The 25,390-nt window shown below is 46.3% G+C and overlaps 1 protein-coding gene across 1 annotated transcript in view; it reads right to left on the reverse strand.

Moving 5' to 3' along the window:
• Positions 1-25,390, reverse strand: part of nrxn2b (neurexin 2b) — a gene marked incomplete at both ends in the record, with an annotated part of 864,412 nt that overhangs the window by 20,417 nt on the left and 818,605 nt on the right. The window contains 2 exons of the mRNA XM_083789063.1: positions 1,500-1,825; positions 19,538-19,627. Of these exons, the coding sequence (XP_083645189.1) occupies positions 1,500-1,825; positions 19,538-19,627 (416 nt within the window). The remainder of the gene's footprint in view (positions 1-1,499; positions 1,826-19,537; positions 19,628-25,390) is intronic.

A 25,390-nucleotide genomic window follows, 5' to 3' on the forward strand; every position in this document is an offset into this window, starting at 1 on the left:
CAGCCTTGATTGGACTAATGGGAGTCGCCCCGCAGAGCCGCTCTCCATCGCGACTGCCTCTCATGCAAGGCTGCCGGCTCTTTGAAGAGGTTTGAATGTCAGACTGAGTGAGGGCTGCGACTGGAGTGGGCTCACATACACAACGCTGCAGTGTGAAGCATGTGACCGCCTGACCTTGCGGGCTGAGATACGACGAAGCATGTGGAGATTTGCGCGTTCGAGGGGCCAGTTGGTTATCAGCGGACATGCTTTTTCATCCCCCCCAGATATTGCTCTCTGGAAGTCCTTTAACGTCGGAATAAAAAATGTCAGCCGCACAACGGAGCCAAGTATATTTCAGTGCAACATGAAGTGAAATGAAAATATCTCTATCTTTGTGCCTTTAAAAAACTAAGACCATAGATCTTCTCCTGAAGTGTAGGGAGCATCTGTTTTCTTCCTTGCACCTTAACTCACTGGGCTACCGGCAACCTGACATTCCCCTCTTGACTCACACCCACAATCTGTGGCTTAAAAAAATATGTGCCTGGAGAGGAAAACCCTGCCTACGCTAGCATCTCTTGTTCTGCGTGTCAGTGTTGATTTTGACAGCAAATTGTATTTTGGTTTTAGTCAATAGTCTTTTGAATAGTTTTCATTTTATTTAGTTTTAGTCACATTTTAGTCACCTGGGATGTTTTAGTGTTTAGTCTAGTTTTAGTCGACTAAGCATCATAACATTTTAGTCAACTAAATCTACAGTTGATTTAGTATGTTGGCCTTGCATGCCGTCGTAATGACTGATTTTAGCGTGACGCATTGTGAGCTTGTAGATCGGCTATTTACAGCATGCAACTAAGCGTAAAATGACTTAGACTGGCCCCGCCCCGCCCCATGCTATTCATTTCAATGGAAGTTGCTCAGTGGCGTTTTGAAGCACCCGGAAAAAAACGCTCTACTTCCACGACCAGTAGAGCTCGGCGGCTTCAACTTTGGCCAGCCGTTCTGGGCGTTTGGTCTCAGCTAGCTGTGTAAAGCCCAGCACACACCTGGTGCGCAGCGACAAGGGAAAATAGAACGGTGGCGTATCGGAGCGTCAGGTGAGGCGTGAACGTGCGTCGGACGCGCATGGTGGGTGAGCGCTGCTTGCAAGGCGGGTGGTGCCAGTGTTGTTTTCGTCGACTAAGCTAAATGAAAACAAGCTATGATGACTAGAAAAGTAAGACTAAATATACTGACAATTTCGTCATAAATAATTTAAACTAGATTAAATGTTAGGAAGGGACTATAGTGGACAAGAGATCCAGTATAAATAAAAGACAAGTCGATGGTATCAACGGCATCAACGCGCGACAAAATACATTTTAGTCGACTAAATCAACTCTCAACTATCAACACTAACACATTCCAAGTGACTAAAATGTGACAAAAACGAAATGAAGTTTCATTCCAAAGACTATGACTAAACTAAAATAGAAATTTGCTGCCAAAAACAACACTGGGTGGTGCATGTGTCTCACCTGTGTGACACTGTCGCGCATGGTGGGCGAGCGCTGCTTGCGGGTGGTGGTGGTGGCCATGGTGGTGGTGGTCTCCATGATGGTGGTGCTCATGTCGGCGAGCGGCGTGGTGGAGGTGGTGTCGGTGGTGAGCACCGAGGGCACGTCGCCCACCAGCCGCAGGTTGCCCTGCGCCTGCACGTTGGGGTCGCCCTCGGCCGCCAGCTTCAGCACCTGAAGGCCGTTGTAGTACAGGCCCGAGATCTGGCCCTGGAAGTGGCGGCCCTTCTCAGCGCCGCCGCCGATCTTGATGAACGCCTGGCTGTTGAAGATGGTCAGCTGTCGACCTGTCGAGGAGGGGTCCACGCGGAGTGGAGGAGAGCGCCGCGCGAGGGATAGAATAGGTGTAGGGGCAAAGGGGCGCCAGAGAGAAAAGTATGGCGAAGGTGAGAGAGACGGAGTGAATGTTTGGAAGGGGAAGGAAGGGGGGAATAAAAAAGAGAAGAGGAGAATGGAAGGACAGAAAATAGAGAGAAAGAGAGAAAGAGAGAGATAGAGAGAGGGTAGGGAATACATTGTCAGTCACATCAGCGCAGTGGCATGCAATTACAGGCATGGCCGGCACACACAATTAAAGTTAAAAACAAACATGGGGAGGGAACAGGGGAGAGAACGGGGGACCATTTCTGTCACACAGTATGGGACGTCCTCTTGTGGTGACACGTTAGGGGCATTGGAACCCTACATGGCGTTATTCTTGCTGGCGCAGCCGTTATTTTACGTGGCCCAAGCATGCAACGGTTGCTCATAAACCCGAATCTGGCAGTCAAATGGATTGCGAGGGCGGCACGAGGCTGACCCCGAGACTGAGGGGTAGCACTGCACGGTGAAACACATCTCATTTGCCCGGACTGGAGATGGAATACATTAAGAACGATGCTAGGACTGCATGTCACTGAACCCAGAATGCACCTGAGTTGCAACCATGATGAAGTACGCCTCAGGTTTCCTTCCATCCAAACAAGAAAAAATGTTTTATTCAGCATGTAGGGTCCTCATCCGAATGGATGAAGGGGGGCAGTGGGTCATCCATTTAACCAGGGGGACCAATGCCACCTATACATACATATTCGTTCGTTCATTCATTCATACATTGGGAGGTGAAGTGGAGGCGAACAGTCGACGCCAACGTCCTCACTTCCCACATTCACACACCAATGGTACCCTGTGGTAATGTGTTACCAGAGTCAGTGGTGGTGAGTGGGAGTCGGGTATAAGGTGTGGGTTTTCTCCTGGTGTTTTCTTTAGCCGACGCCATCCATTTCTATTAAGAGAACAAAGATCTTCCTCCTCCTCCTCCTCAGAGAGTGTCCCCACTCAGTGAGAGGGCATCATCATGAGGAGGAGGTGCAGCCATTTGGGGCGAGTGAGTGGGTTAAAAACGAGTAGGTGAAGTAATTGCTCACCAGAGGGGGAGAGTTTTTTTCATGGATTAATCAATCAATGGCTGAAAGGATGCAGGGGAGTGGTTTTGTGTTCGAAAAGAGATACTTTACACTAATGTATGCATGTGAGAGAGGGTGGTGGGGGAGTCTGAGAGAGAGGTAAAGCAGATAGATCAGTATGATGTCATGCCTCTAATGAAATGGGAGACCACTCTGGGGTGAGTGAGAGTGTGTGTGTGTGTGTGTGTGTGTGTGTGTGTGTGTGTGTGCGTGAGTGCGTGCGTGCGTGTGTGCGTGTACACTCCTGGTCAAGGACGTCCTGCATGTGTACTGTATGCATAATCATGCCTATATAACATGTACAGCGGTGCATGTGTATTTCTGTCTAACGATGACATACGATGCCATGGATCTCTCTGGTGTGTTTCTGCACGGAGCCACACAGGTGCTGCACCTCCAGCCTCGTCACGAGGACAGACAGACAAGAGACACCATGAGGGGCCATGAGTCTCCCATTATGTTTTCAATTAAGATAAATGAGAGGGTGCTCTATCACAGAAATTATGATTTATCGCGGGGTCTGTATAATACGAGTGCAAATCCAGTGCTTAGGTCGTGTGCTGTTGTTGCATCGGCATCGGTGAATAATGTTTATAAAAATGCGCACGTATGTCAACTGCAGTGTGTCACAGGGCGAACACACACACACTCGGCATGCTGCTATAGTATGTGGCTCGGCATGCGTGTGTGTGTGTGTCCACGACGTGTGCATGTGAAAGTTTAAACCACACACACAACGTGGCCCGGGATATAAATCCTTCCCGCAGAGACGGCCCATTACGCGTGTCATGACATTATCAGATCATTAGGCCCCATCTAAAGGGGCCCCCAGGGGACTCACTAGCCCCCGTCCCCCCTAAGTTCATAATGATGGGGACTTAATGTCTGGCATATGCACTGTTGACACGAGAGGCTCTGTCTCCCTCTATTATCTCTCCACTAAGTTTCCGATGGATCGTGATCGTGGCGCCGTAAAGTGTGAATGGGGTTGCAACGGAAGGGCGGAAACGAAAGCCGTTCGTCAAACTGCGGCGGCCGTCAGCGAGGAAAACAAGATGAGATTGCTTTGTGTGTGTTATGTGATGGTTGCGTGTATAGTATGTGTCCCCCTTTCCTGTAATCTATCAATAAAGGCAAAAAGCCCACAAAAAATATCATAAAAAAAGAAAAGAACTGCACGCACATACACACACACGTGCACACACAAACTCGAACCCACTGCCAGGCTGCATAAGACACATACGAGACAGGCTGTCTTGTCTCGTGTCTCCTGTATAGCAGACACTTAGCTCCAATTCATTTTCAATGGGAGGCTGTCTCGTCAAAACCACAATGACTCCCATTGAAAAGGAACTGTGAGCTGTCCGACACCCCGTGTCTCTTATGTGTGAGTCCAGCCCCGACGCACACAGACTCAGCCCAGCTATAGCGCACACGGCGCTAATGTACCGTATCACTTCACTTTCTCAGTGCCCTTGAACAGAGGACGCAGAAACGCACACACGAACGCACGCACAGCAGCCCCAGAGGGTCTCCCGTTTCAGGAGAACAGTCCTAGGCAGCCCCAGCATCTCCGATTCTGAGGGGGATCGAGGGCACACACTGGCCATGCGGACATGAGTACTGGAGTGGAGGACAAATAGAATCCCATCCATATTCCCCCTGCAGCTCTATTGGGGGCCCGGCCACTTGGCTTACCGCTGGCCGACGCCGGCTCAAGTTTACCATACAGATGCTTTACGATCCTCCCCGGCGTATAGCCAAACCAGCAGCCATTCCGAGTCCCAATAAGATGATCCGCTCAGACGGGACTCCGGAGGAGTTAAGTGTATCGGTATATCCGGGTTATTATACTCCGTGCCAAGACGGCCAGAAAGTAAAGCCATATTGACAAGTGGATTATGATTATGGTGCCGAGCAGCGTGGCATTTAATACCGCGGAAAGCATGCGCGCACGCTTTGCACACATACACATTGACGTGCGCTGACATCTTCCTTTGTGTATTTACGAATGTGTGCAGAATCTATCTAAATCTAGCTATTTAAATCCTTGCGCTGTCAAAATCCTTACAGTTAATGTAACTCTGAGAGGGTAAAAAAAACCCGAAACAGACCGTGCTGCCGTATAGCATGTCAAGATGGCACAGCAAGGAATACAATTATTGACGTTGTGGGTCTTTTGGACTTCAAAGCCCCCATTTCTCATCTGACGAGAGTTAGTTACAGAGAGAGGAATGGAGAGAGAGAGAGAGAGAGAGAGAGATTGAAAAAGAGTCATACGGACAGGAAGGGAGATAAAGATAGTGAATAAGGTTGAGAGAGAGAGAGACACCGAGACAAGGAGGAAGGTGCCCTCTACACTATAGTCATGGGAGGGGTGGGTGTGTGTGTGTGTGTGTGTGTGTGTGTGTGTGTGTGTGTGCCGTGTGCGTGTGCGCGCTGATACGCGGAGAGATCCGTGTTTGTTTTTTTCCACGCATGGCCGTCCCATTCATGATTAGAGTCTAACAGGCTCTGATGAAGTTATTGTTTCGGCCGGCCGGCCGGTTCTAATCGAAAGCGACGTTGGGTTTTAGAGCCAATTTGAGAGGCCTGTGGGTGATGGAGATGAAGGGGGGAGGAGGATGGAGGGGGGGGGGGGGGGGGGGTAGAGGAGAGGAGAGGAGACTGGCTGGCAGGCTGCGGGGAGGAGGGTCTGCATGACAAGTAGTCAGAGAGAGAGGCATCATATATATATATGAGAGCCTGGGGGAGTAGGGCGGGGGGGACTGGGGAGGTGGGGTCTGGTGTGCGTGTGTGTGTGTGTGTCGCGTATGTAATAATAACCTATGGAATGTGTCAACGGAGTGAATGACCTTTTTGTGGGTGACAGGTGGCCTTTTCAGGCGGCGGACGAGTGGGCCTTGATTTACATGCATGCAGCGCCTGACACTTTTAACTCTTGTATCATAAATGTGTGTGTGTGTCTGTATGTGTGCATGTGTGCGTGTGTGTGTGTGCGTGTGTGTGTGTGTGTGTGTGTGTGTGTGTGTGGCTGTGTGCGGCTGTGCACGTGCGTGCGTATACAGTATACTGTATATATGTAACCAAGGCACACAGCAGCACAAGGCTTGGATGCATGGCTGCATATTGACGAGGGAGTGTTGTTGGACCAATTTAGGGGTTCGGATGCCTGCGGGCTGTGTATCTCTCTCTCTCTCTCTCTCTCTCTCTCTCCATGGGGTATCATGGTGATTGGCTCCTAATGGACTGAAGCTGAGGCTGAAATGGTGGTTGTGGTGGTGGGGGAGGGGGGGGGACTGGGCTAAGAGAGAGTCAGTAGGTACAGACAGGGTGACAGCCGGCCGGCCTGTGCAGCTCATTATAAGTGCCATTCCCGGCCGCGCATGGCGCCTTAATTAACTGCACCGCGGAGACCAGAGACGACGGCGATGACCGGCCGCGCCTCCACAATGAGTGCACGGACTCACCACTCAGGCACTCACCACCGCCTGCTCTGTCTGTAGCACGTCACGCACACTGTTTATTTACCTCATTGATCTGCCAAACGCTGACAGTGATGTATGTGCGTCTGTCTCTAAGCTGTCCTTTTATAAGACCAGCCTCATGTCTGTTGATCAATATGTCTGTCTGTCTGTGTCTGCCATACGAATACAATGAATTAATCCATTCTATTCTCACACTGCTATACAGTATACATCTGTATTTTATCCACAGTTGGCACAACATCTATATTCCTATAGTGTGTTTTTTCCCCGAGTGGGAATCTGTGCGGAGTGACATGCACAATGGGAGCGGCAGAGAATGCACAGCACTCTTTATCGACTCTATATCGCTACAATGGCGGGGAAAAAATAACACCGAACGTCAAAACGTAGGTGTTGACGCACGGCTATCAGTGTTGGCAAAATATTACTTTAACACTAATATACTACTTATTACTTATTACTTTTTAAAAAAGTAATAAAGTTACACTACTTATTACTCCCTGAGAAAAGTAACTAGTTACTTATTACTTTACTTATTACTTTTTTCTCTCGCCCCCAGTAATTGCATATTTTGTCCCCAAAAGTCTTACTTTGCATTTTCAACATTAGCAGTCCCCCCTCCCCTATTCTGCAGTGTTTATTTAACTCATGATGATGGATCCATTTGTACACATAGATTAGAAGTAGATTTCGACATGGAATATAGCTTCTTCCGTATGCACAACTTGCAGCGGACAATAATGTTCATCTCGTCTTGATCACGGACATACTCAAAATAATGCGAATACTTCCAAGTATTGAATGTTATAACGCTTTGTTGTGCCTGTGTTTTTGTCTCCTCCACCTCCTCCATGCTTAGTTTATTTACGTCTCTTCTCTCTAACAGTGCAGTCTAACGAGTTACACACACTAGTTTAGGTTGTTGTTCCGTCTTCCAGACGGTTTAAGGCCCGCCCTTCTGCATCCGATACTTCACACATACAGTACGTACCGACGAGTGTGCATCGTTTCCGTATCCGCTCTAGAGTCTAGATCTAGAGCGGATCAGCAGTCTGCAAAGCAACTTGACCCCTATCCAGTCTACCATTATAAATAAACACTCAAACCCACAGTTCCACCAAGGCTCGTGAAAATAGTAATAATATTACTTTTGAAAAAAAGTAAATGTAATATTATTACTCAAAATGTGAAAGTAACTAGTTAAGTTACATATTACTGGAAAAAAGTAATAATATTACTGAAAGTAGTATATTACTTAAGTTACTTGCCAACACTGACGGCTATAGAAGCCCGGAGAGTGAAACTGGAGCTACGGGCCGGGGCGGAGATGCATGGGAGGAAGCGGCGCGCACAGACGGCCTGGCATGATATATACTGTATATACGTCGCTAAACATGGAGTTATATGTTAATCTCAGATGTTAATCTGGGTTTGGCAAGGAAACTTCAACGTCAGAGAACTCTGTGACGTCTGAGAGTCGGAGGTGCATTCGGAGTAGGTGCTGAGGACGATTCGGGTATAATCGCTATCTCCTCCCAGCCTACCACCCAGCCTGGGAGAAATGCACACATGTACGTGGAGGATGCAGTTTCTCCACGCTGCTAGAAATGGACCGTTAAATAAATAAATAAATAACGTCAGTCGCGGTGCAGATCTTCAAAGCGGATCACTCGAGGGACGGGTCGGTTGCTCGGTCGGCCGGCCTATATGATGCCGGGCTCATTCATTGGCCGTCGGACCGGGGCTTCGATTTCCTCGCCGAGAGGATGCGGTAATGAAGCCTGCTGCGTCTGACCCTCTCATGTGGTGCTGGCGGTGGCGGTGGTGGTGGTGTTTTTCTAGCTCTCGTTGCAATGGTGAGAATGCGTCAGGCCCCCCCTTGTTGCCGGGCGGGGAATCAATATCCCTCGAGAAACGCGGGGGGCCCCGAGCTCCTTACAGCTCGCCATCACACGCATCTTATACGTGCGGCGACCTGCCAATTTCCCTCGCCTCGACCATCTTGGAAGAGCAGATGTTGACACACAGCCTGAACTGCAGCTATAGACTGAAATCACATACTGTGATACTGTACATATACTGTATACAGTTTGGCCCTCGCCTTGTTCTCTTTGCTTTTCAAGTTAGTCAACGATTTCCAAGGTTGGAAAATCGGTAATGAATAAGGGGAAAAAAAACTTTTCTCTAAATAATACATTTTAACCAGTATTTTTAAACTTTAAGTTGTTGAAAAATAGCAGATCTACAAGCTCATAGTGCCGCACTACGAGCTTGTAAATCTGCTATTTTTGAAAAATCGTGAAAATGTGTGCAAATCTTTGAATATATATTCTTTGTGAACGTTTTAACACAAATATTTGTTTCTGGGGGGGGGGGGGGGGGTCCCTCCCTGGAACAACATTTGTTCAGATGGGGGTCCCGTGGCCAGATACATATCATTCTGGCGGTTGTTGACATGAAAATGTTTGAGAACCACTGATAAACATAGGGTTTCAGAAAACTGTTCGGATTTGGAAGACATTTTGTAGAATCTGTTCTCATGTCTTAATGGGTTAAGCCCACCGGCAAGGGCATTCAGCAGCGAGTTCACATTGAAACTGAAATAACTGGCCACAGCTCCCCGGCTGGCGTTTTCGTTTGTTGGGAACCACCTGCCAGGCGGGCACCTTTCTGGCTTGGCGAGAGATAGAGAGAGAAACCCCCTCAACTTGTCTAGGTGAGCAGAATCGGGAGCGACAATGCCACAGGTCAGCCACGGGATAATACATTCCCGGCACGGCGAGCGCGACCATGGAGACAATTAAGGAAAGAGGAGTTTGGACAGGGAGTGAGACAGCAGGGGGACATGTGAACGGACAGGAGCGAGAGAGAGAGGGTGACAGACGGACGAGTGGGACAGGGAAAGGAGGCCGGCATGTCAGAGAGACAAGAGTCGGTGCGTGGAGGGGATGAGGAGAGAGCGAAGAAAAGAAAAAAGAAAAAAAAGGTGAAAAGGCCAGTGACAAGATACAGGGGGTGAGATGAGAGAGAGAGAGAGAGAGAGAGAGAGAGAGAGAGAGAGAGAGAGAGAGAGGTGGGAGTGAGTGAGTGCTGGTAAATCAGACAACCTCCGTGGGGATGGAGTTGAAGATGGTGGAAGAACAGAGGTGGAAGAACAGAGGAAGAAATGGAAAGCCCTGAAGTGCTAAATGCACGTAGGAGGAATCAACACCCAGAGAGTGAGTCACACATCTCACTCACTGACCCTTGTTGTCTCGTGTTGTGGTGAGCTAATTGTGCTGGACGCCTGGAGCCTGTCCTCCATCCTGCCACATCAACGCACTGGTCAGCAGCACTGACCAGCAGTATAGCTCAAGGGTAGAGTGGCCGGTTGGGAACCGCAAGGTTCCCAGTTCGAACCCGGGCTCCCCCAGAGTTAGTGTCGAAGTGTCCTTGAGTCAAGACTCTGAACCCCTAATTGCTACCGATGTGCAGGTTGGTGCCTTGCATGGTTTCCATCGGTGTATGATTATGAATGTGCGTGTGAATGGGTGAATGTAATGCACAATCTATGTAAAGGTGTGTGAATGTGTGTGTGAATGGTTAAATGTAATGCACAATCTATGGAAAGTGCCTTGGATAAAAGGTGCCATTTACTCTTCTGTATGGTGTACACTAGTATCTATGCATGCACGCACGTACGCACGCACACACGCACGCACACAGAGAGATGCAGTCTATAGCATCAGATGGAGCTCTGGCTGGTATAATTACTGCATGGCTGAGGCGAGCTGAGCCAGAGGAGTGGGTCGGGGGGCCTGGGTGGGTGGGCCACGCTCGGCTGCCTAATGCACAGATTGGCTGTCGGAGGCTGAGCTATAATGGCTCACTGCACCCCCCCCCCCACCACCACCACCACCACCCCCGACCCCCTAACCACTAACCCAGAGGAGAGGGGAGGGCGGGATGGAGACTCTGTCCACTCCCTTCCAATAGAATAGGCCATTGGTTTGGTTCTCAAAGTGGGGTTCGGCCGGGGACCCCCAGAGGTCCATGGGGGGAGGGAGGGGGTTTATGGTCATGATTCACAAGCATCCTGGATGGCTTAAGGCTTATTCATACTCCAGTTATAGGTGATAAGGTGACCACCGAAAGGTTGGTTAGTAAAAAACAACAGAGGTGTGTTTGGCTAGGACGCCTGGACCAGCAGCAGAGAGAGGCATCTCTCTCCCACAGGCATCATTACGCCTCTCTCTCGGCGGTGGTTTAGGGGTAGAGTGGCCAGATGGTAACCGCAAGGTTCCCAGTTCGAACCTGGACTCCTCCAGAGTTAGTGTCGAAGTGTCCTTAGGTGTCCTTGCTTCTGATGTGCTGGTTGGTGCCTTGCATAGTTTCCGCCGCCACCGGTGTATGAATGTGTGTGTGAATGTAATGCACAATCTACGCAAAGCGCCTTGGATAAAGGCGCTATATAAATGCACCATTTACCATTGGGGGAGCGACATAATGACGGCGAGGAAGCCCCGGGCGCCATCTGAAATGTTTGCACTTACTGTAGCAAAGCATGCAGGTGGGCGGCTCAGCCTTGGATTCACCTCCCCCAATACACACCACTTTGTGGCGTGATTGACAGCCGACCTAGCAGTGTTTGCATGGTGGAGTATATATAATGTGGCTTGCATCATATAGTTCTCTACCATATCTAACTCACCTTAACTTAAATGGAAATGAAATAAATAAAAGAAGGATGGCTGAAGACGGAAAAGCTTATGGAATGTGCAACATAATTATCTCCTCAGTGCCAAGGCCCTCTTTGGTAATTAACAGGGAACTTGCTGTTTTTCTGGACTCCCCCCAGAAGTTTAGGTTGGAACGGGCACAAAACCATGAAGTAATTGTGCTTGACAAAGTTGGTAAGGAGCCAAATGCAATGTGAAGCTATACTGCAAAGGTTCTAAAAGTGGGGTCTGGGGACCCCCAGGGGTCCTTGAGGGTGTTCTAGAGGGTCCCCAGCTAAATGATAGTTTGAAACCAAATGGGCCCTTATGGGTCTGTAACCCTGAGAGTGTACAAATGGACCCAGGTCCATTTAGTTCCATTTGTACACTCTAAATTAACTTTGATTTTACATTATACATTGGAGGTCTCAGTCTCCCATGATAGAAATGCCATTAAATGGGGGGTCCGTAGACTCATGCATGTCAAACTGAGGGCTCAGCAGTCAAGTGTATACAGCCAACACAGCAGACCGACCGCGCGTGACAGTCCGGGCGTGGCTTACACCTCCGTCTGTGGGTCTGAACTTAAGGAGGCGTTATTATCGCTGAGACAGATGGATAATAATAGCGTAACGGGTAGCTGGGGACAGGCCTCCTCCTTTTCTCTCTCTCTCTCTCTCTTTTGTTTAATTCACTCCAGCTGTGACGGTGCTGTTCTAGGCCATTTCATGGTAGGGGACCCATGAAATAAACCCAGCAAGCATCTCATCAGCCTGGCGTCAAGCGAGGCGATATCTACATACTGTATCTGCAAGGCGCCTTTTCTTTTTCTGCTGATGAGCAAGCATGTCGCAAACACGCCATTGTTTCTCCCCCCCCCCCCCACCCCCCCACACTTTCCATGAAAACAGGGCAATTATAAGTATTCAAGCGCAAAGGAAAAAAGAACAAAACATAAAAAGCTGCAGGGAACGCATGCCCTATCTACTGAAGTGACATGTTGCGAATGTGGATGTGCCGGCATGGGATGTTGGCCTATTCGCTGACAATGAAATGTCACTCGAGTCTAACTTTTTTCTACTTGTGCGTGCTTGTGCATAATGTTGGTTCCGTTCACATATCGCTCGAGGCATAGAAACCAAATGTCATACTGGCGTTGCATCTTTACGTTGACTTCTGAGTCACATCATGTTAATGAAGTCTTAAGCTAACACGTACTCTTGTTATGAGGTTCATGGATGCATATCAGAGAACCTCAGCATTGCATGATGACCTCACAGTGCATGGCTGGAACTGTTTCCAACGCTCTCGTTTCCAAATAATCAGCGATTGAGAGAGATGCACCCAGACATGGCAAACCAGTAAGTAAGCCTTGCCGAGCCATGCCTAACTCCTGTTTCTGTAGCCATGAGGCCCATAGAACACAAGCCTAACTCCTGTTTCTGTAGCCATGAGGCCCATAGGGCAGGAGTCTGTTTCTGTAGCCATGAGGCCCATAGGGCAGGAGTCTGTTTCTGTAGCCATGAGGCCCATAGGGCAGGAGTCTGTTTCTGTAGCCATGAGGCCCATAGGGCAGGAGCCTAACTCCTGTCCCTGTAGCGTGAAGAAGCACACCGCTGGACATGACGCTAGTATGTCCCCTCAAACTTGGATCTTGTCTACAAGCTTGTCAATTAAATGCACACATATAAAAGTAGGGAGAAATCCATGGTACTTAATTGGCAAATGAATCAAATATAGCCTTTCTCTGTAATATGTAGAATGCCATTCATTCATTCCTCGACATTCAAGGAGTGATTTTACTTAACTTTCAGTTGTGATAGTCCAAGTCATATTGTATTTTCACGGCTCGATAATTCGCGCCATCACAAAGTCTGTGCCGTTTTGCAGGAGCTTCAAAATGTCAGTAACCCGAGGGCCTCAAGTAGTTTTAAGGCGCCCCATGACTGTATACATCTTCGGATAAGAGCTGCACGCTTATCTCTTAAAAAGGGAGCGACACAGAGAAGTCAATTCTTGGCGGATACATATTTATTTATTTATTTTCGTGGCGGTGTTCCCCAGTGAAATCAGGAAATCTGCGTGTCACTCTTGTCTCTAAAGAGAGAGAGAGAGAGCCGGCGCCTGCCAAGTTCTGGAAGACTATACTGGCAGGGGGGGGGGGGGGGGTGAAGAAAATGACAGAGAGGAGGGTACAAAGAAGGGAAGATGGGGGAAAACGAGACAGGTAGGACGAGCGGATAAACAGCACTAGAGAGAGTGACAGAGAGCGGAGAGGATTTAGGATGACAGCTCCATCCAAGGAGGGGGAGAGGCGAGGAAAGAGGGCCATGCACATCTGAACGAGTTTAAGCGTAGGACTGAGCTGTTGAAAACTTTCGGGACTCTTATTTTTCCCCTCTATTGGCTCCCTATAATGGCTGCCATTTTGGATTTAGTCAGCAGGAACAGAGAGGGCCCAGGGATGTTCACTCTGATCTGCCTCAAAGTCTAGGAGAGGAGAGGAGAAGGAATAGAGCATGGGGAGGCCCTGAAACAAAGCCTGCATGGCTCTCCAGCGTTTTTGCACTGCACTGCAGAGCAGGAGTACTAGGCAACTTTGATGATCCAGGACCACTATAGTTCCACACTCACTCCAGAGGACCACCATAGTTCCACACTCACCCCAGAGGGGCCGATATAGTTCCACACTCACCCCAGAGGGCAGTTCCACACTAACTCCAGAGGTCCACTATAGTTCCACATTCACTCCAGAGGTCCACTATAGTTCCACACTCACTCCAGAGGTCCACTATAGTTCCACACTCACCCCAGAGGGGCCACTATAGTTACTCACCTACTAAGTACTATATACTCACCTACTAAGACTGAACAAATTAGTTTGCATGTTTGGAATTGTAACAGCTGATGAAATCAATAATATATCAGTATTCTAATATTAACCTGAGGCCCACATAAAGTGAAGGTGTGGCGCTGCATGTGACCGCCGTGCCGCCAGTTGGATGCAGAGCATCCATTATGTAGACAGCACTATAATTGTATTGTATATAGTTATAGCACGCCATAGTACATATGTATAGCATAGTAGTAAATATGTATAGTTTATATGTATAGTGTATGTATAGTTTCATTATATAGATATTCCACTGTTACTTTCTTAGCTTACGCATGTTTCATGATATTGATAAATGCTTTTATGTGATGTATTCCCATGCTTTTGTTCTTGCTTAAATGTAAGTCGCTCTGGATTAAGAGCGTCTGCTAAATGCCTAAATTGTAAATTGAGCATAACGCACATTTCCAGAGATATTGCCCTTTGTTTTGGCCAGTAAACTCTGCAGATAGCCTGGGGTCCACCTATGCTTTCTATGGCATAGGTAGCTCCCGGACGGATCCGCCAGGAGAATCTATAGACGCAGCTGTGCGACATGAGACTAATTTATTAGAGCGACAGAGAGAGAGAGGAGTGTGTGTGTGTACGTGTGCGTCAATTTAACAAAGGTGCAGACGATCATAAATCAGCAGAGAGTGATCGACGTTTGCACTACTGTATGCCGAATTGAAGTGGACTCGGACCCAGACTTTTTTTTCTCCCTGGATAAAAAACGTCTGGGTTTCCGAGGCTACTCTGCAGATGACCGTCATATTATACACATTACACATTATAGTCAAAAGCTCTCAGCCGTTCTCCGCCGCGTGATATTGCACCGATGGGACCCCAAAAGCAGTACGGGATCCGTACTGCTGTCGCCCCGTGCTCCTCGGGGCTCTTTATGGAATCGACTAAACGCTGCAAAAACGCAAATTGGAAAAGAAAAGGCAGAGGGAGACCCCTGGGAGGGCTGATGTTTTGTGTTCACTCTGGTCAAAGGCGCTCTGAGGCATGTATGTGATTGCCCTCTGGGAGCACACTGCAGTAATACGATCACCCAGCAACCCTGCGGAATGACTTTGGAGTGCCAAATCCTTCATGTTGGAGCGTTTTTACTCCGGCGGTGTAGAAATGGACCTGCGAGGGTTTCATGCTCGCAATTTTGTTGTGTATTATAGTTTCCAGTCTGGGACATTATAATGGGAAAGACCAGGTCATATGTGGGCACACAGAAATCGTTCCCCGTTCTCATTATTACACACACACACACATCCACCACAAGGAGGCAAACACCATTGAACCTTCACAGCAGATAGATGACATATACTGTACGGTGCAACTGTAAACATTACAATGTCGAAAAACACATTTCAGTTATTCCTCTGAAGTGAAAACAATAAATGTTAAAGGGACCTTATTCCATTTCTCAAAGAGAAAACAGTTACAGAAATAGGATTTGTTTTTTCTTTTAGTTTAAAGCCCAAAATGGTCACAACTTTTTAAATTTGGTATTTTAGTTAAAAAAAGGTTTAACCCTCTGAGTCTTTGTATTTTGGGGTGAATGGGAGTCAGAACGGGGGACAGAAACATTCTCTAATCAGTTTAATTTTTTTGTTCTCCATTTAGAAGAGGTTAGAACTTAGTTAGCTATTTATTTTTGGTTTTAACGATCTGCACAGCCTGTCCAAAGTTCTTCCAAAAGAAATTGACATCCAATGGTCCAATTGTGCTCGAACGTTATAATCGTTGTTTATAACATGGTTAGAACTGAGGGCTTTTCTATGACGTGACGACCCCACTGTGTGGTAACAGTAATCCAGTGGGGTTCAGGTTCGGGGGGCGGCGGAGGGATTTCTGGGGAGATGGAAGCCCTCAGTGGTTATTTGGGTGGGTGAGGTTTGATGTTGCTGTTCGGTGGTTAGATTCTGGTTAGATTCTGCTTAGATCTCACGGTTTGAGCTTCATCTGCTTAGATCTCACAGATCTCACTTTGGTTTGAGCTTTATCTGCACATGGTTCCACATCAAAGCAATAGATATATCTTTAACCCTTTGAGCTTGGAAAAAGTCCACTACTTCCTCGTCCTCTTGTACCTTCGACGTCCCCCCTGACCGCTGTTACCGCATCGTATCCAATCGTTTTGCAATGTGAATAATCGATTGTATCAATAATACGTACGTGCTGTATTTAGCCATTTTAGGAAGAACAAATATAAAGGCGTTTTATTACTTTTCCATTCAATATCGCTACACTTGGTCTATCGATACATGTGTGTATTCTCTGTGTTCATGTCAAGGTACAGGTTTGTCTATAATGTGTTCAAACATAATGTATTTGCCGGGGAATCACTGTTTACTTTTGTATCCATATATTCATACATACCATTAAAGGACCACTTCACCACTTTTCAACCTATCCTCATATAATAGGTCCTCACTGAAAATCATGAAAAAAAAATTCTACTCAGTCTGTGTCTCATAGGACGGCTGTGGGCAGTTTAGAAACCGTCTTCCAGTGACATCATCATTAGGCAGATTTTTTTTTTAAACACTATTTTAGACATCGATGATGTCACTGGAAGACAGTTTCTGAACTGCCCACAGCCCTCCTATGAGACACAGACCGAGTAGTAAAAAATTTCACCCTTTTTTTCATGATTATTAGTGAGGACCTATTATATGAAGATAGGTTGAAAAGTGGTGAAGTGGTCCTTTAACAAACCTGCACTATCCACATGTTTCCACAATGTCTTTGCTAAATAGTTACTGTATCGATTTTAAATCGTTGAATCGTATCGCCATAATGACCCAATATCGTCCACGTATCGTATCGTCAACCATGGATCGTGATAGGTGTCGTATCGCTGTATCGTTACACCCCTACTGAGCACACATAGTCACATACTGTATGCATCCGTGTCGCAGAATAGGAAATGCTGTTCCAACAATGCCTTGCCTTTGAAGTTCTCAATAAGGCATATTTATGAGACCTTGCTTTTGAGCCAAGATAAGCCCTACCATTTTCACAAACGAAAAAACAAATACCCACTCATTTTAGGAGCGGTGACCCCGATCTGAGCCTGTTACTTGGTCAGCATGTTTCATAAAAATAAAGTTATGGAACATACAAGATTTTTGTTTTGAATGCTATTGCACTGCTGTCATTTCTAAACGCCATGACAAAGGGAAAAGTCATCCAATTTCAAGCTCATTTTCCAAGATGTTCATATAGCATTACACAAAGCCTTTCGTACTTTAAGTTATGTGTTTTTATTGGTTCAATCCATAATTGAAGCCTTTTTTTAAGAAATTCTGCTTTGTGTCTTCTAAGCTCTCTCCCAGCAGGAGGTATTTTCCCCAGTGCATATGGAGAGAAAGTCGAGTTAAATATGGCGCTGAATGTGCCGGTTGTTTTGTTTTCATGAAATAAACATGTGAGTCACCCGTTTATCCCATTCCACTGTCACATCATGAATACTTAATTTAGCTCTCGGGTGACAAATTTTCGTCTTTGAATTCTTCCCTGGGTAATTGGCATTCACGATGCCATCTAAAAGTATAAAGTCTGCCCTAAGGTAACGAGCTAATGCCTGTAATCTAAACGATTTAGATTTCATTACAACTATTTTACTGACTGTGCAAACTGAATACCGAATGCAGAACATTATGCCAAAAGTCTTGTGGTGGAAGATAACATACAATACAGTCTAAGTCGAGGTCTTTTCAATGCAATATAAATATCGCCCATGGAGTTATTATAGTACAGGCTCCCTGACTTACAATGAGTTAAACAGGTCTGCAACCTCTTGTGAGTACTTACTGATGCAATCGCAGATTTATTTCATACACGTGTGATTTCTTTCTTTCTTTCTTTCTTTTTTTCTTTAAGAATCAACCACCTTCAGCAGCACAAACAGCACAAGGCGAAGAAGACAAGGAGGTATTGGGACGTTTGAGACACTCAAAGGGTTAAATAATCATCACTTTGATACAGATCACATTTTGAAGAAAACCAATAAATTACTCAGTGGTAGGTTGTGGTTCGTGTAATCAGCCCTCATACACACACACACACACACACACACACAAAAAACATGTTCTGTGTCTCGTCTGTGTTTAATGGCCGCTATGCATTTCCAATGGGAGTCATATGGTTTGACCAAACATTTTTTGTTTGACAGCCGTGTTCTGCCCATCAAACACAAATGTTTGGTCAAACCAAGTGACTCCCATTGGAAATGCATTGTGGCGGCCATCAAACACAGACAAAACACAGCATGTGTGTTCTGTACTGTATGTGTGTACGGGGGCCTCACTGAGCAAAACACAGTCCCTTTAACTTTTAATGACTTTCAATTGGGGGCTTAATATTTTCCTGCAAATTATGCAGTAATAAAGTTATATGTATGTATATTGTTCTTTGGGGGAGGGGAGGATAAGGGGTATGAATAAGTTCACATTCATCAAAACACCAGACACAAAGGAAGATGAAGCATATATATACGCAATTCTATATACTCTATTTACAACTTGCCAAGTTATACTGGGAGGTTATACGTTGGTTATTTGGGGGGTTAAGACTCTGAGGAGGTGCAGCCCCAGTTGAGGTGGTGTTTTAATGTGACTGTGATAATCAGGCTTAGTTACAATTCCAAAAGTGGCACAGCAAGTAAATTGCCAATTACTATGCAGGTTGTAGATTCAGCTGCTTTAATACTCCAGCCTTGGAATGGGGAATTAAGTTAACTAACGTAGCATTTCTGGATAATAGGTCGACAATGTTTCTGTTTTATAGTTTAGGTTGTTTACCAGAAACTGCATGGACGGACAGTGAGAAGAATGCCTGAGGGGAATGCATGGTTTGTTGTGGGGTGAGCGGGTGAGCCTTAATCACAGTCAAGGTTGTTAACCACTTAAACCCTAGATACTTCATTAAGCGGAGTCCCCCAGGGCTCTATGCTTGGTGTGCTCCTTTTTTTCTCCCCACCACCCTCTGCGTTAAATCTCTTTGCTGGAAAATAGCCAATCTACAAGCCGGCATTACCTGCATCCAGACAGTCGCGTCACAAAGACGCAAGATGCAGCTTTGTGCAGGCGTCACTTCCTGTTTGTTTAGGTGGATGGAATTGGAAATGAAGCTCCACCCATGCTGCAAGTTGCAGCGTGGGCGGAGCTTCATTTCCATCCACCTGCTGTTTAAAAACCAGGAAGAGACTCCTGCCGCTCGCGCCATCTTGCCACCCCTTGTCGCGTATATCTGCTTGTACCCATTGCGTCGCGGCACATTGCGAGCTTTGCAGATCGGCTATATGTTTTGTCAAATATTTTAGCTATAGGGTTCATGTGGTTAAATATATGAGGGGATACACACAGTAAACGTGCCAATGTTATGCACCCCTGTTGCTTTTCGTGTGGCACTGCACCTCCCCCAGAGCTGTGGTTAACGGTAAGGTTAGAACGGTTAGATCATTAGTGTGGAGTTAAAGGGATTTTATTACCTTTGTCGAGTAGCCACTCGTCAACTACCCGACCGAGTCGGTATGGGATTCTTTGTCTAGCAATAGCCAGGCGCTCACTATCAAAGTTCCCTTTAAAGAGAATTTGGAGAAGACAAATTCATTTCAGAGAGGTTACAAAAAGAGATCTGGAAGTTGAAAAGTTAGAAGAGGTTAGAGGAAATAAAGGGCAACATGGCAAAAATGTTTAGCAGGTTATTGTACTTTAAAAAAGCAGCTTTAGTTAGGTTGGACAGGAGGTTTTTGTGGCTGGGCTGGTTAGACAGGTTAACAGCATTCTAGTTACCTTGGGTTTAATATGAGAGTTTTTTTTTTTTAATCAGCTATAGCAAGTTAAACATGTTTATGAATTATTTAGGTATGGTACGATTACATCTGTCTAACTGAAACGATCAACTTATATGGTAGCTGTGCGCAAAGTGAACACATTTAAGAAAATAATGTCAATTCATTTGGTTAAATTAAGCCAACAAAACACATGAGCAGTCATTTAAAAAAGCATCAACACAGTTAGAACATTGCCACACCACAAGTTAATGAAACAGCAACAACAAAATTAAATCATTGTCATGAATAAAACATGGTTATATCATTTCCCCGATAATCAAACATGGCACATTTTCATGGTTATTTCAAGGAAGACATTTTTCTGTTGCTGTTCAACTGTTGCGGTTCCCTGACTAGCGAAAACACCAGATGATGAAACAGGGGAAAGTGCCAGGGCTCGTTTGCACTCCAAACCAGTTAAGAGCTTCCTTCTTTCCACCTTCGTAGTCTAGCCCTCCTCAGCCTCCTCAGCCGTCACTCGGTAATTAGTGTCACTTAGTATCAGCATGTGATAGACACTTTATTGCAACAAAATGTGGCACCGGCGCAAACGTGGGGTTTATATGGGTTCCGCAGGGTTATTGAGGCCATATCTACAGAGATGCAGACGGAGTTAGGGGAACTGCTCAGGGCTAATATGGTGGGTGGGCTTGGGCTTGGGTGAGACTGCCAGTGCCAGGAGACTGTCTGCTGGGGCTAATGGCTAGGAGGAGTAATGATATGGCACTCACTGCCAAAAGATATATGTGGGGGTTATTATACTAATTGGGAGCATATTAAAAAAATATAATGTGTGAAGTGAGGGGACGCTCTTATCATCGTACATCAGCACGACGTACACAACACTATGGGCTCCATTTTCCTCACCGCTAAACCCCTTATCCCTAAACTTCTTTGCCTTTCTTTACTATTTTGAAAAACATTTTTGAATAGTTCAACTAGCGAATCTACATTGACACGTTGTGAGCTTGTAGACTGGCCATTTTAACTATTCAAAAATGTTTTGCAAAATAGTAAAAAAAAAGGCAAAGAAGTTTAGGGATAAGGGGTTTAGCGGTGACGAAAATAGAGCCCCTAGTGCCTATTTGCTCAGACACTATATTGTAAAATTCTCCATTCATTGTCAATGGGAATTTAATGTTTGTGTAGGACAAAAGTTTGTGGACAGACACTAAAAGTTGGATATAGGAGCCCCTCAAAAAAATAATAAAAATGAAATATGTAAGCATGCCTCAAAGAACATGCCTGGATTCATCAACTAGTGCTGTATTTAATGCAATGTAATGACTGTATGCCTGGGTTACAGTACAGTCTGGGATCAAAGTCTAAGTACTGAAAGGTAGACACACAAGGCTGTACAAGAACGTATGAGTAAATCTTTGCCATTGTATTTCCATTATATTCTCTCTCTCTCTCTCTCTCTCTCTCTCTCTCTCTCTCTCTCTACTGCAATGCTCTAAATAGACCACCTCAGTACTGCAGTACCTCGTTGTACTCCCCAGGGGGGTCTCTCTACCCACGCCTGCCTCTGTGTGCATGCAGTACTGGAGCACACACTACTGTGTGTGTGTGTGTGTGTGTGTGTGTGTGTGTGTGTGTGTGTGTGTGTGTGTGTGTGTGTGTGTGTGTGTGTGTGTGTGTGTGTGTGTGTGTGTGTGTGTGTGTGTGTGTGTGTGTGTGTGTGTGTGTGTGTGTGTGTACATATGCATATATTTGTGCAGGTGTGTATGCGATCACTTGGGTGTACATGGGAGTGCAGGGCAATAATAAAGCCCAGAGAAAAAAAATATATAGGATAATGAGAGGAGAATGGAGAGAATGAGAGAGTATAAGAATGAGAGAGAGACAGAGAGAGAGTATAGAGGGAGAGAGAGAGAGAGAGTATAGAGTGAGAGAGAGAGACAGCGAGAGTATAGAGGGAGAGAGAGAGAAAGAGACAGCGAGAGTATAGAGTGAGAGAGAGAGAGAGAGAGAGAGAGAGAGAGAGAGAGAGAGAGAGAGAGAGAGAGAGAGAGAGCACAGATGGAGCGATTGGGAGGACGGGTATAGACAGAGAACAGGTGTGAATGTATGTCTCATGTACATTCACATTGCCACACAGCCAACACTACAATATGCGTAACAACAGCGTGTCTGTCTGTGTGGTACAAACATGCGCCGCAGACATGCACGGTGAGTGTGAATAAAGCCCGCGTGCGGACGCGTATATCTGTCTGTGCACAGCTCTCGTCCGTACGATGCATCGTGCAAAGCGAAGGGCACCAAGACAGACTCGTCTGTCTTGGAGAATTGCCAGGTATCGCTTCTCGAGACGAGAAAACGGCTGTGGTCGAGAAGGCACCACGGGCAAAGAGAGAGAGAGAGAGAGAGAGAGAGGCATAGGAAAACAAAGCTAGAATAAGAATGAGTGAGCGTCACGAGGCAGATGCACGAGGCAGAGACAGAACAATGATAGCGTGTGAGTGTAAGATAGTAGTATATAACTATATACAATGGTTTTCAACCCTTTTCATATATCAAGTCCCATTATTTATTCAGCATTTGAGCCACGGAACAACCATTTGATGACATTTAGCCTAAATTGATCCTCGTATTTTGTTATCGTCGGATAGGATTTTGTCCCACAATTCCATGCTCTATTAATGTGGTACCATTAGTAGAGAGAGCAGGCAAACATTGATCAACATAACAATCTTTCTACATGCTCTTATTGCATAGACTTGTAAACTAAGTGATGCAGATGTAGCCTAGCCTGGCGCAGCCAGACTTGAGTTTGATTTGATTTTGAATCTTTCTTTCATCCATCATATGCATATGCATATGCCCTGAGGCAGTGCAGCATAGAGGTATATTAGTATCGGAACGCGAGGCTAATGCAGATGTATAACAATAATTTAACTCCTGAGAGCATTCATTTTACGCTCTCAAGAGTTAAAGATCTAATAAGGGGCGTCCATTTGGTTACCAACTCTCCATCAATCATGGGGACCACCTGGAACCCTCTCAAGGACCACTGGTTGAGAACCACTGGAGTGCCAGATAGATGTGCGAGATGAATGGATTTCTGGGCGGTATATGTATAGGCTCCACCATAGCTTTCTCCTTCAGATCTGCATGGGAAATGCTGTCCTTTAAAAAAGCAGCTGAAACTAATCAACTTGAGGTTGACCTGCTCTCTCTCTGTCTCTCCCAAGGATATTAATAATGGGAGGTGTTGAGCTCTCCCTCTAGTGGCCACTGTTAAACAATACACTTATAGGGGCGCATGCCACTGTCTGGAAGATGCTTCAATATGCATCACCCTATTTTAATTTGTTCCATCTCTCTCTCTCCCTCCCTCTCTCTCCACAAAAGTATAAGGTGGCTATTCCGAGGAAGCTCGTAGCCCTGATGCAGGTTTTTGAGGGGCGCTAGGCGCTAGCCCCTCCTATACACAGGTTTAATGTCTTGTCTAGACAACATTATTTGGGAATCGAACCCACGGCACACTGCCACACTGGATTACCAGCCAAGGTGCACAGACGGCTACGCCAGCCGCCCGGGCCCACCTGATGTGGGTTTGATTTGAGCCTAGATGGGATTGATATAAGGGGCTACTTTTCATTTTGGACACGCAATTCCTGCATGTCCTGTTCGTCTGTTTGTTTACAAGACTGTTTGTCTTCGGATCCTTGGAGAAATAAGTCATACCGAGCTATGGAGAGAAACCTTTTCACCACTCTCTCTGTCTCTCTCTCCCTCCCTCCCCTCGGCACTAGCCAGGTCTGCTCTGCATGAGAATGGGACAGACACAGTTGGGCCGTCTCTTCCCTATATAACACCACCATAATCGCAATCACTCCATTCCAGAGTCTATTATTCCTTTTGCTTTGAGAAACTAAAACTAAAACAACAACAATCTAAATATATTGGCCCCCATGGCTCCCCGACGAGAACTGATGAAAGTGAACTTTATTCTCACTTTGAACAAAGACATAGTCTTTGTTCAAAGTGCCTAAAAGCCTAAATAAATGAGAAACAGCAGGTTGTTTTCATGAAAACGGTGCAGGTATCCTGGCTTGTCTTGTCCCGACAATAATTTTAATTGACGATTTACTGTCATTGAACATTAGAACAAAATATTTAATTTCTGTTTGTATTTTAGGCTTTGTAAACAATATTATATATATATATATATATATATATTATAATTACATTTTTCGTTATAGTTTTAGTTGACGAAAATCAACACTACGTCGCCAATGGCCCCGGGAGCGAGGCACAGACATCGGTGGGGGAGCCATCCATCCATCCATCCATCCATCCACCATCCATCCGGGAGTCGCGCATGCACGCAGCTGCAGTGCCAGGGGTTAGGGAAAGGGCGAGCTGACGGACACCGTCTGGCAGGCACCGCGACATGGAGGAGGGGTGCAGTGGCAGGCAGAGGACGGGCGGCGAGAGTGACGTGCGTGGCGTGGCGTGGCGTGGCGTGCCAGGCGTGTATCTGACAGGCGAGGCTATATGCTGCATTGTAGCGGAGTGTAGCGAAGGCCACGCTCACATCACAACAGCCCACGGCCATGAATCACACCTCATTCTGCCACACTTTCTCCCTGTTCCTCTGTCTGTCTGTCTGTCTGTCTGTCTGTCTGTCTGTCTGTCTGTCTGTCTGTCTGTCTGTCTGTCTGTCTGTCTGTCTGTCTGTCTGTCTCTTCTGCTCTCCCCCTCTGTGTATGTGGTCTTCAATGTGTGGCCGTGTCTGTGTGCATGAGTATGTGCAAAGTGTGTCTGTAATATGTCTACGTGTCTGTATCTATCTGTACGCGTGTGCGTGTGTGTGTCCGTGCGTGCGTGCGTGGGGTGGCTGTCTATATCATATAGCTGTAGAGTCAGCCAAATGTCCTTGTATAGGACGCTCGCATCGGAAATCCATCCACACGAATGGAGATTACATTGGAGATGGTTGGCCTCCGGCCACCCCTCTCTATCTCTCTCTCTCTCTCTCTCTGTGTCTCTCTCTCTCTCTCTCTATCCCTCTTTCTATCATTTCTCCCCATTCCGTCTCTGTCAGCCTCACTGTAGCCTCGTTCTGTTTCTCGTTAGGCAACTTTAGACGGATTGCTTTCTTTCAGATCCGCTGCAGGCTGCCTCGGGAGGTCACGGAGGCGGCGTCATCAGTTCACGAGCAAATTATTTAAATGTGTCTTTATTGTATGCTGCTAATTCTAATTGTATTCTGATTTTACATGCACATATGTATATAAATATACAGTCTATCACATTTATTTTTGAAAACAAATCTGCGTTGGTATAATCAATCCGTCCCGTTTTCGTTCTGCTCACCTCTCCTCTCATTATCCATCCTATAGTACAGCATGTCAGCATGTCACAGTGACTGAGTGGGAGATGGAGAGAGAGAGAGAGAGAGAGAGAGAGAGAGAGAGAGAGTGGGAGGGAGGGAGGGAGGGAGCGAGGGAGCGAGCGAGCGAGCGAGCGAGCGAGAGAGAGAGAGAGGGAGCGAGGGAG

The sequence above is a fragment of the Protomyctophum parallelum genome, assembly GCF_964188405.1.
Source record: "Protomyctophum parallelum genome assembly, chromosome: 18".
NCBI classification, from domain to species: Eukaryota; Metazoa; Chordata; class Actinopteri; order Myctophiformes; family Myctophidae; genus Protomyctophum; species Protomyctophum parallelum.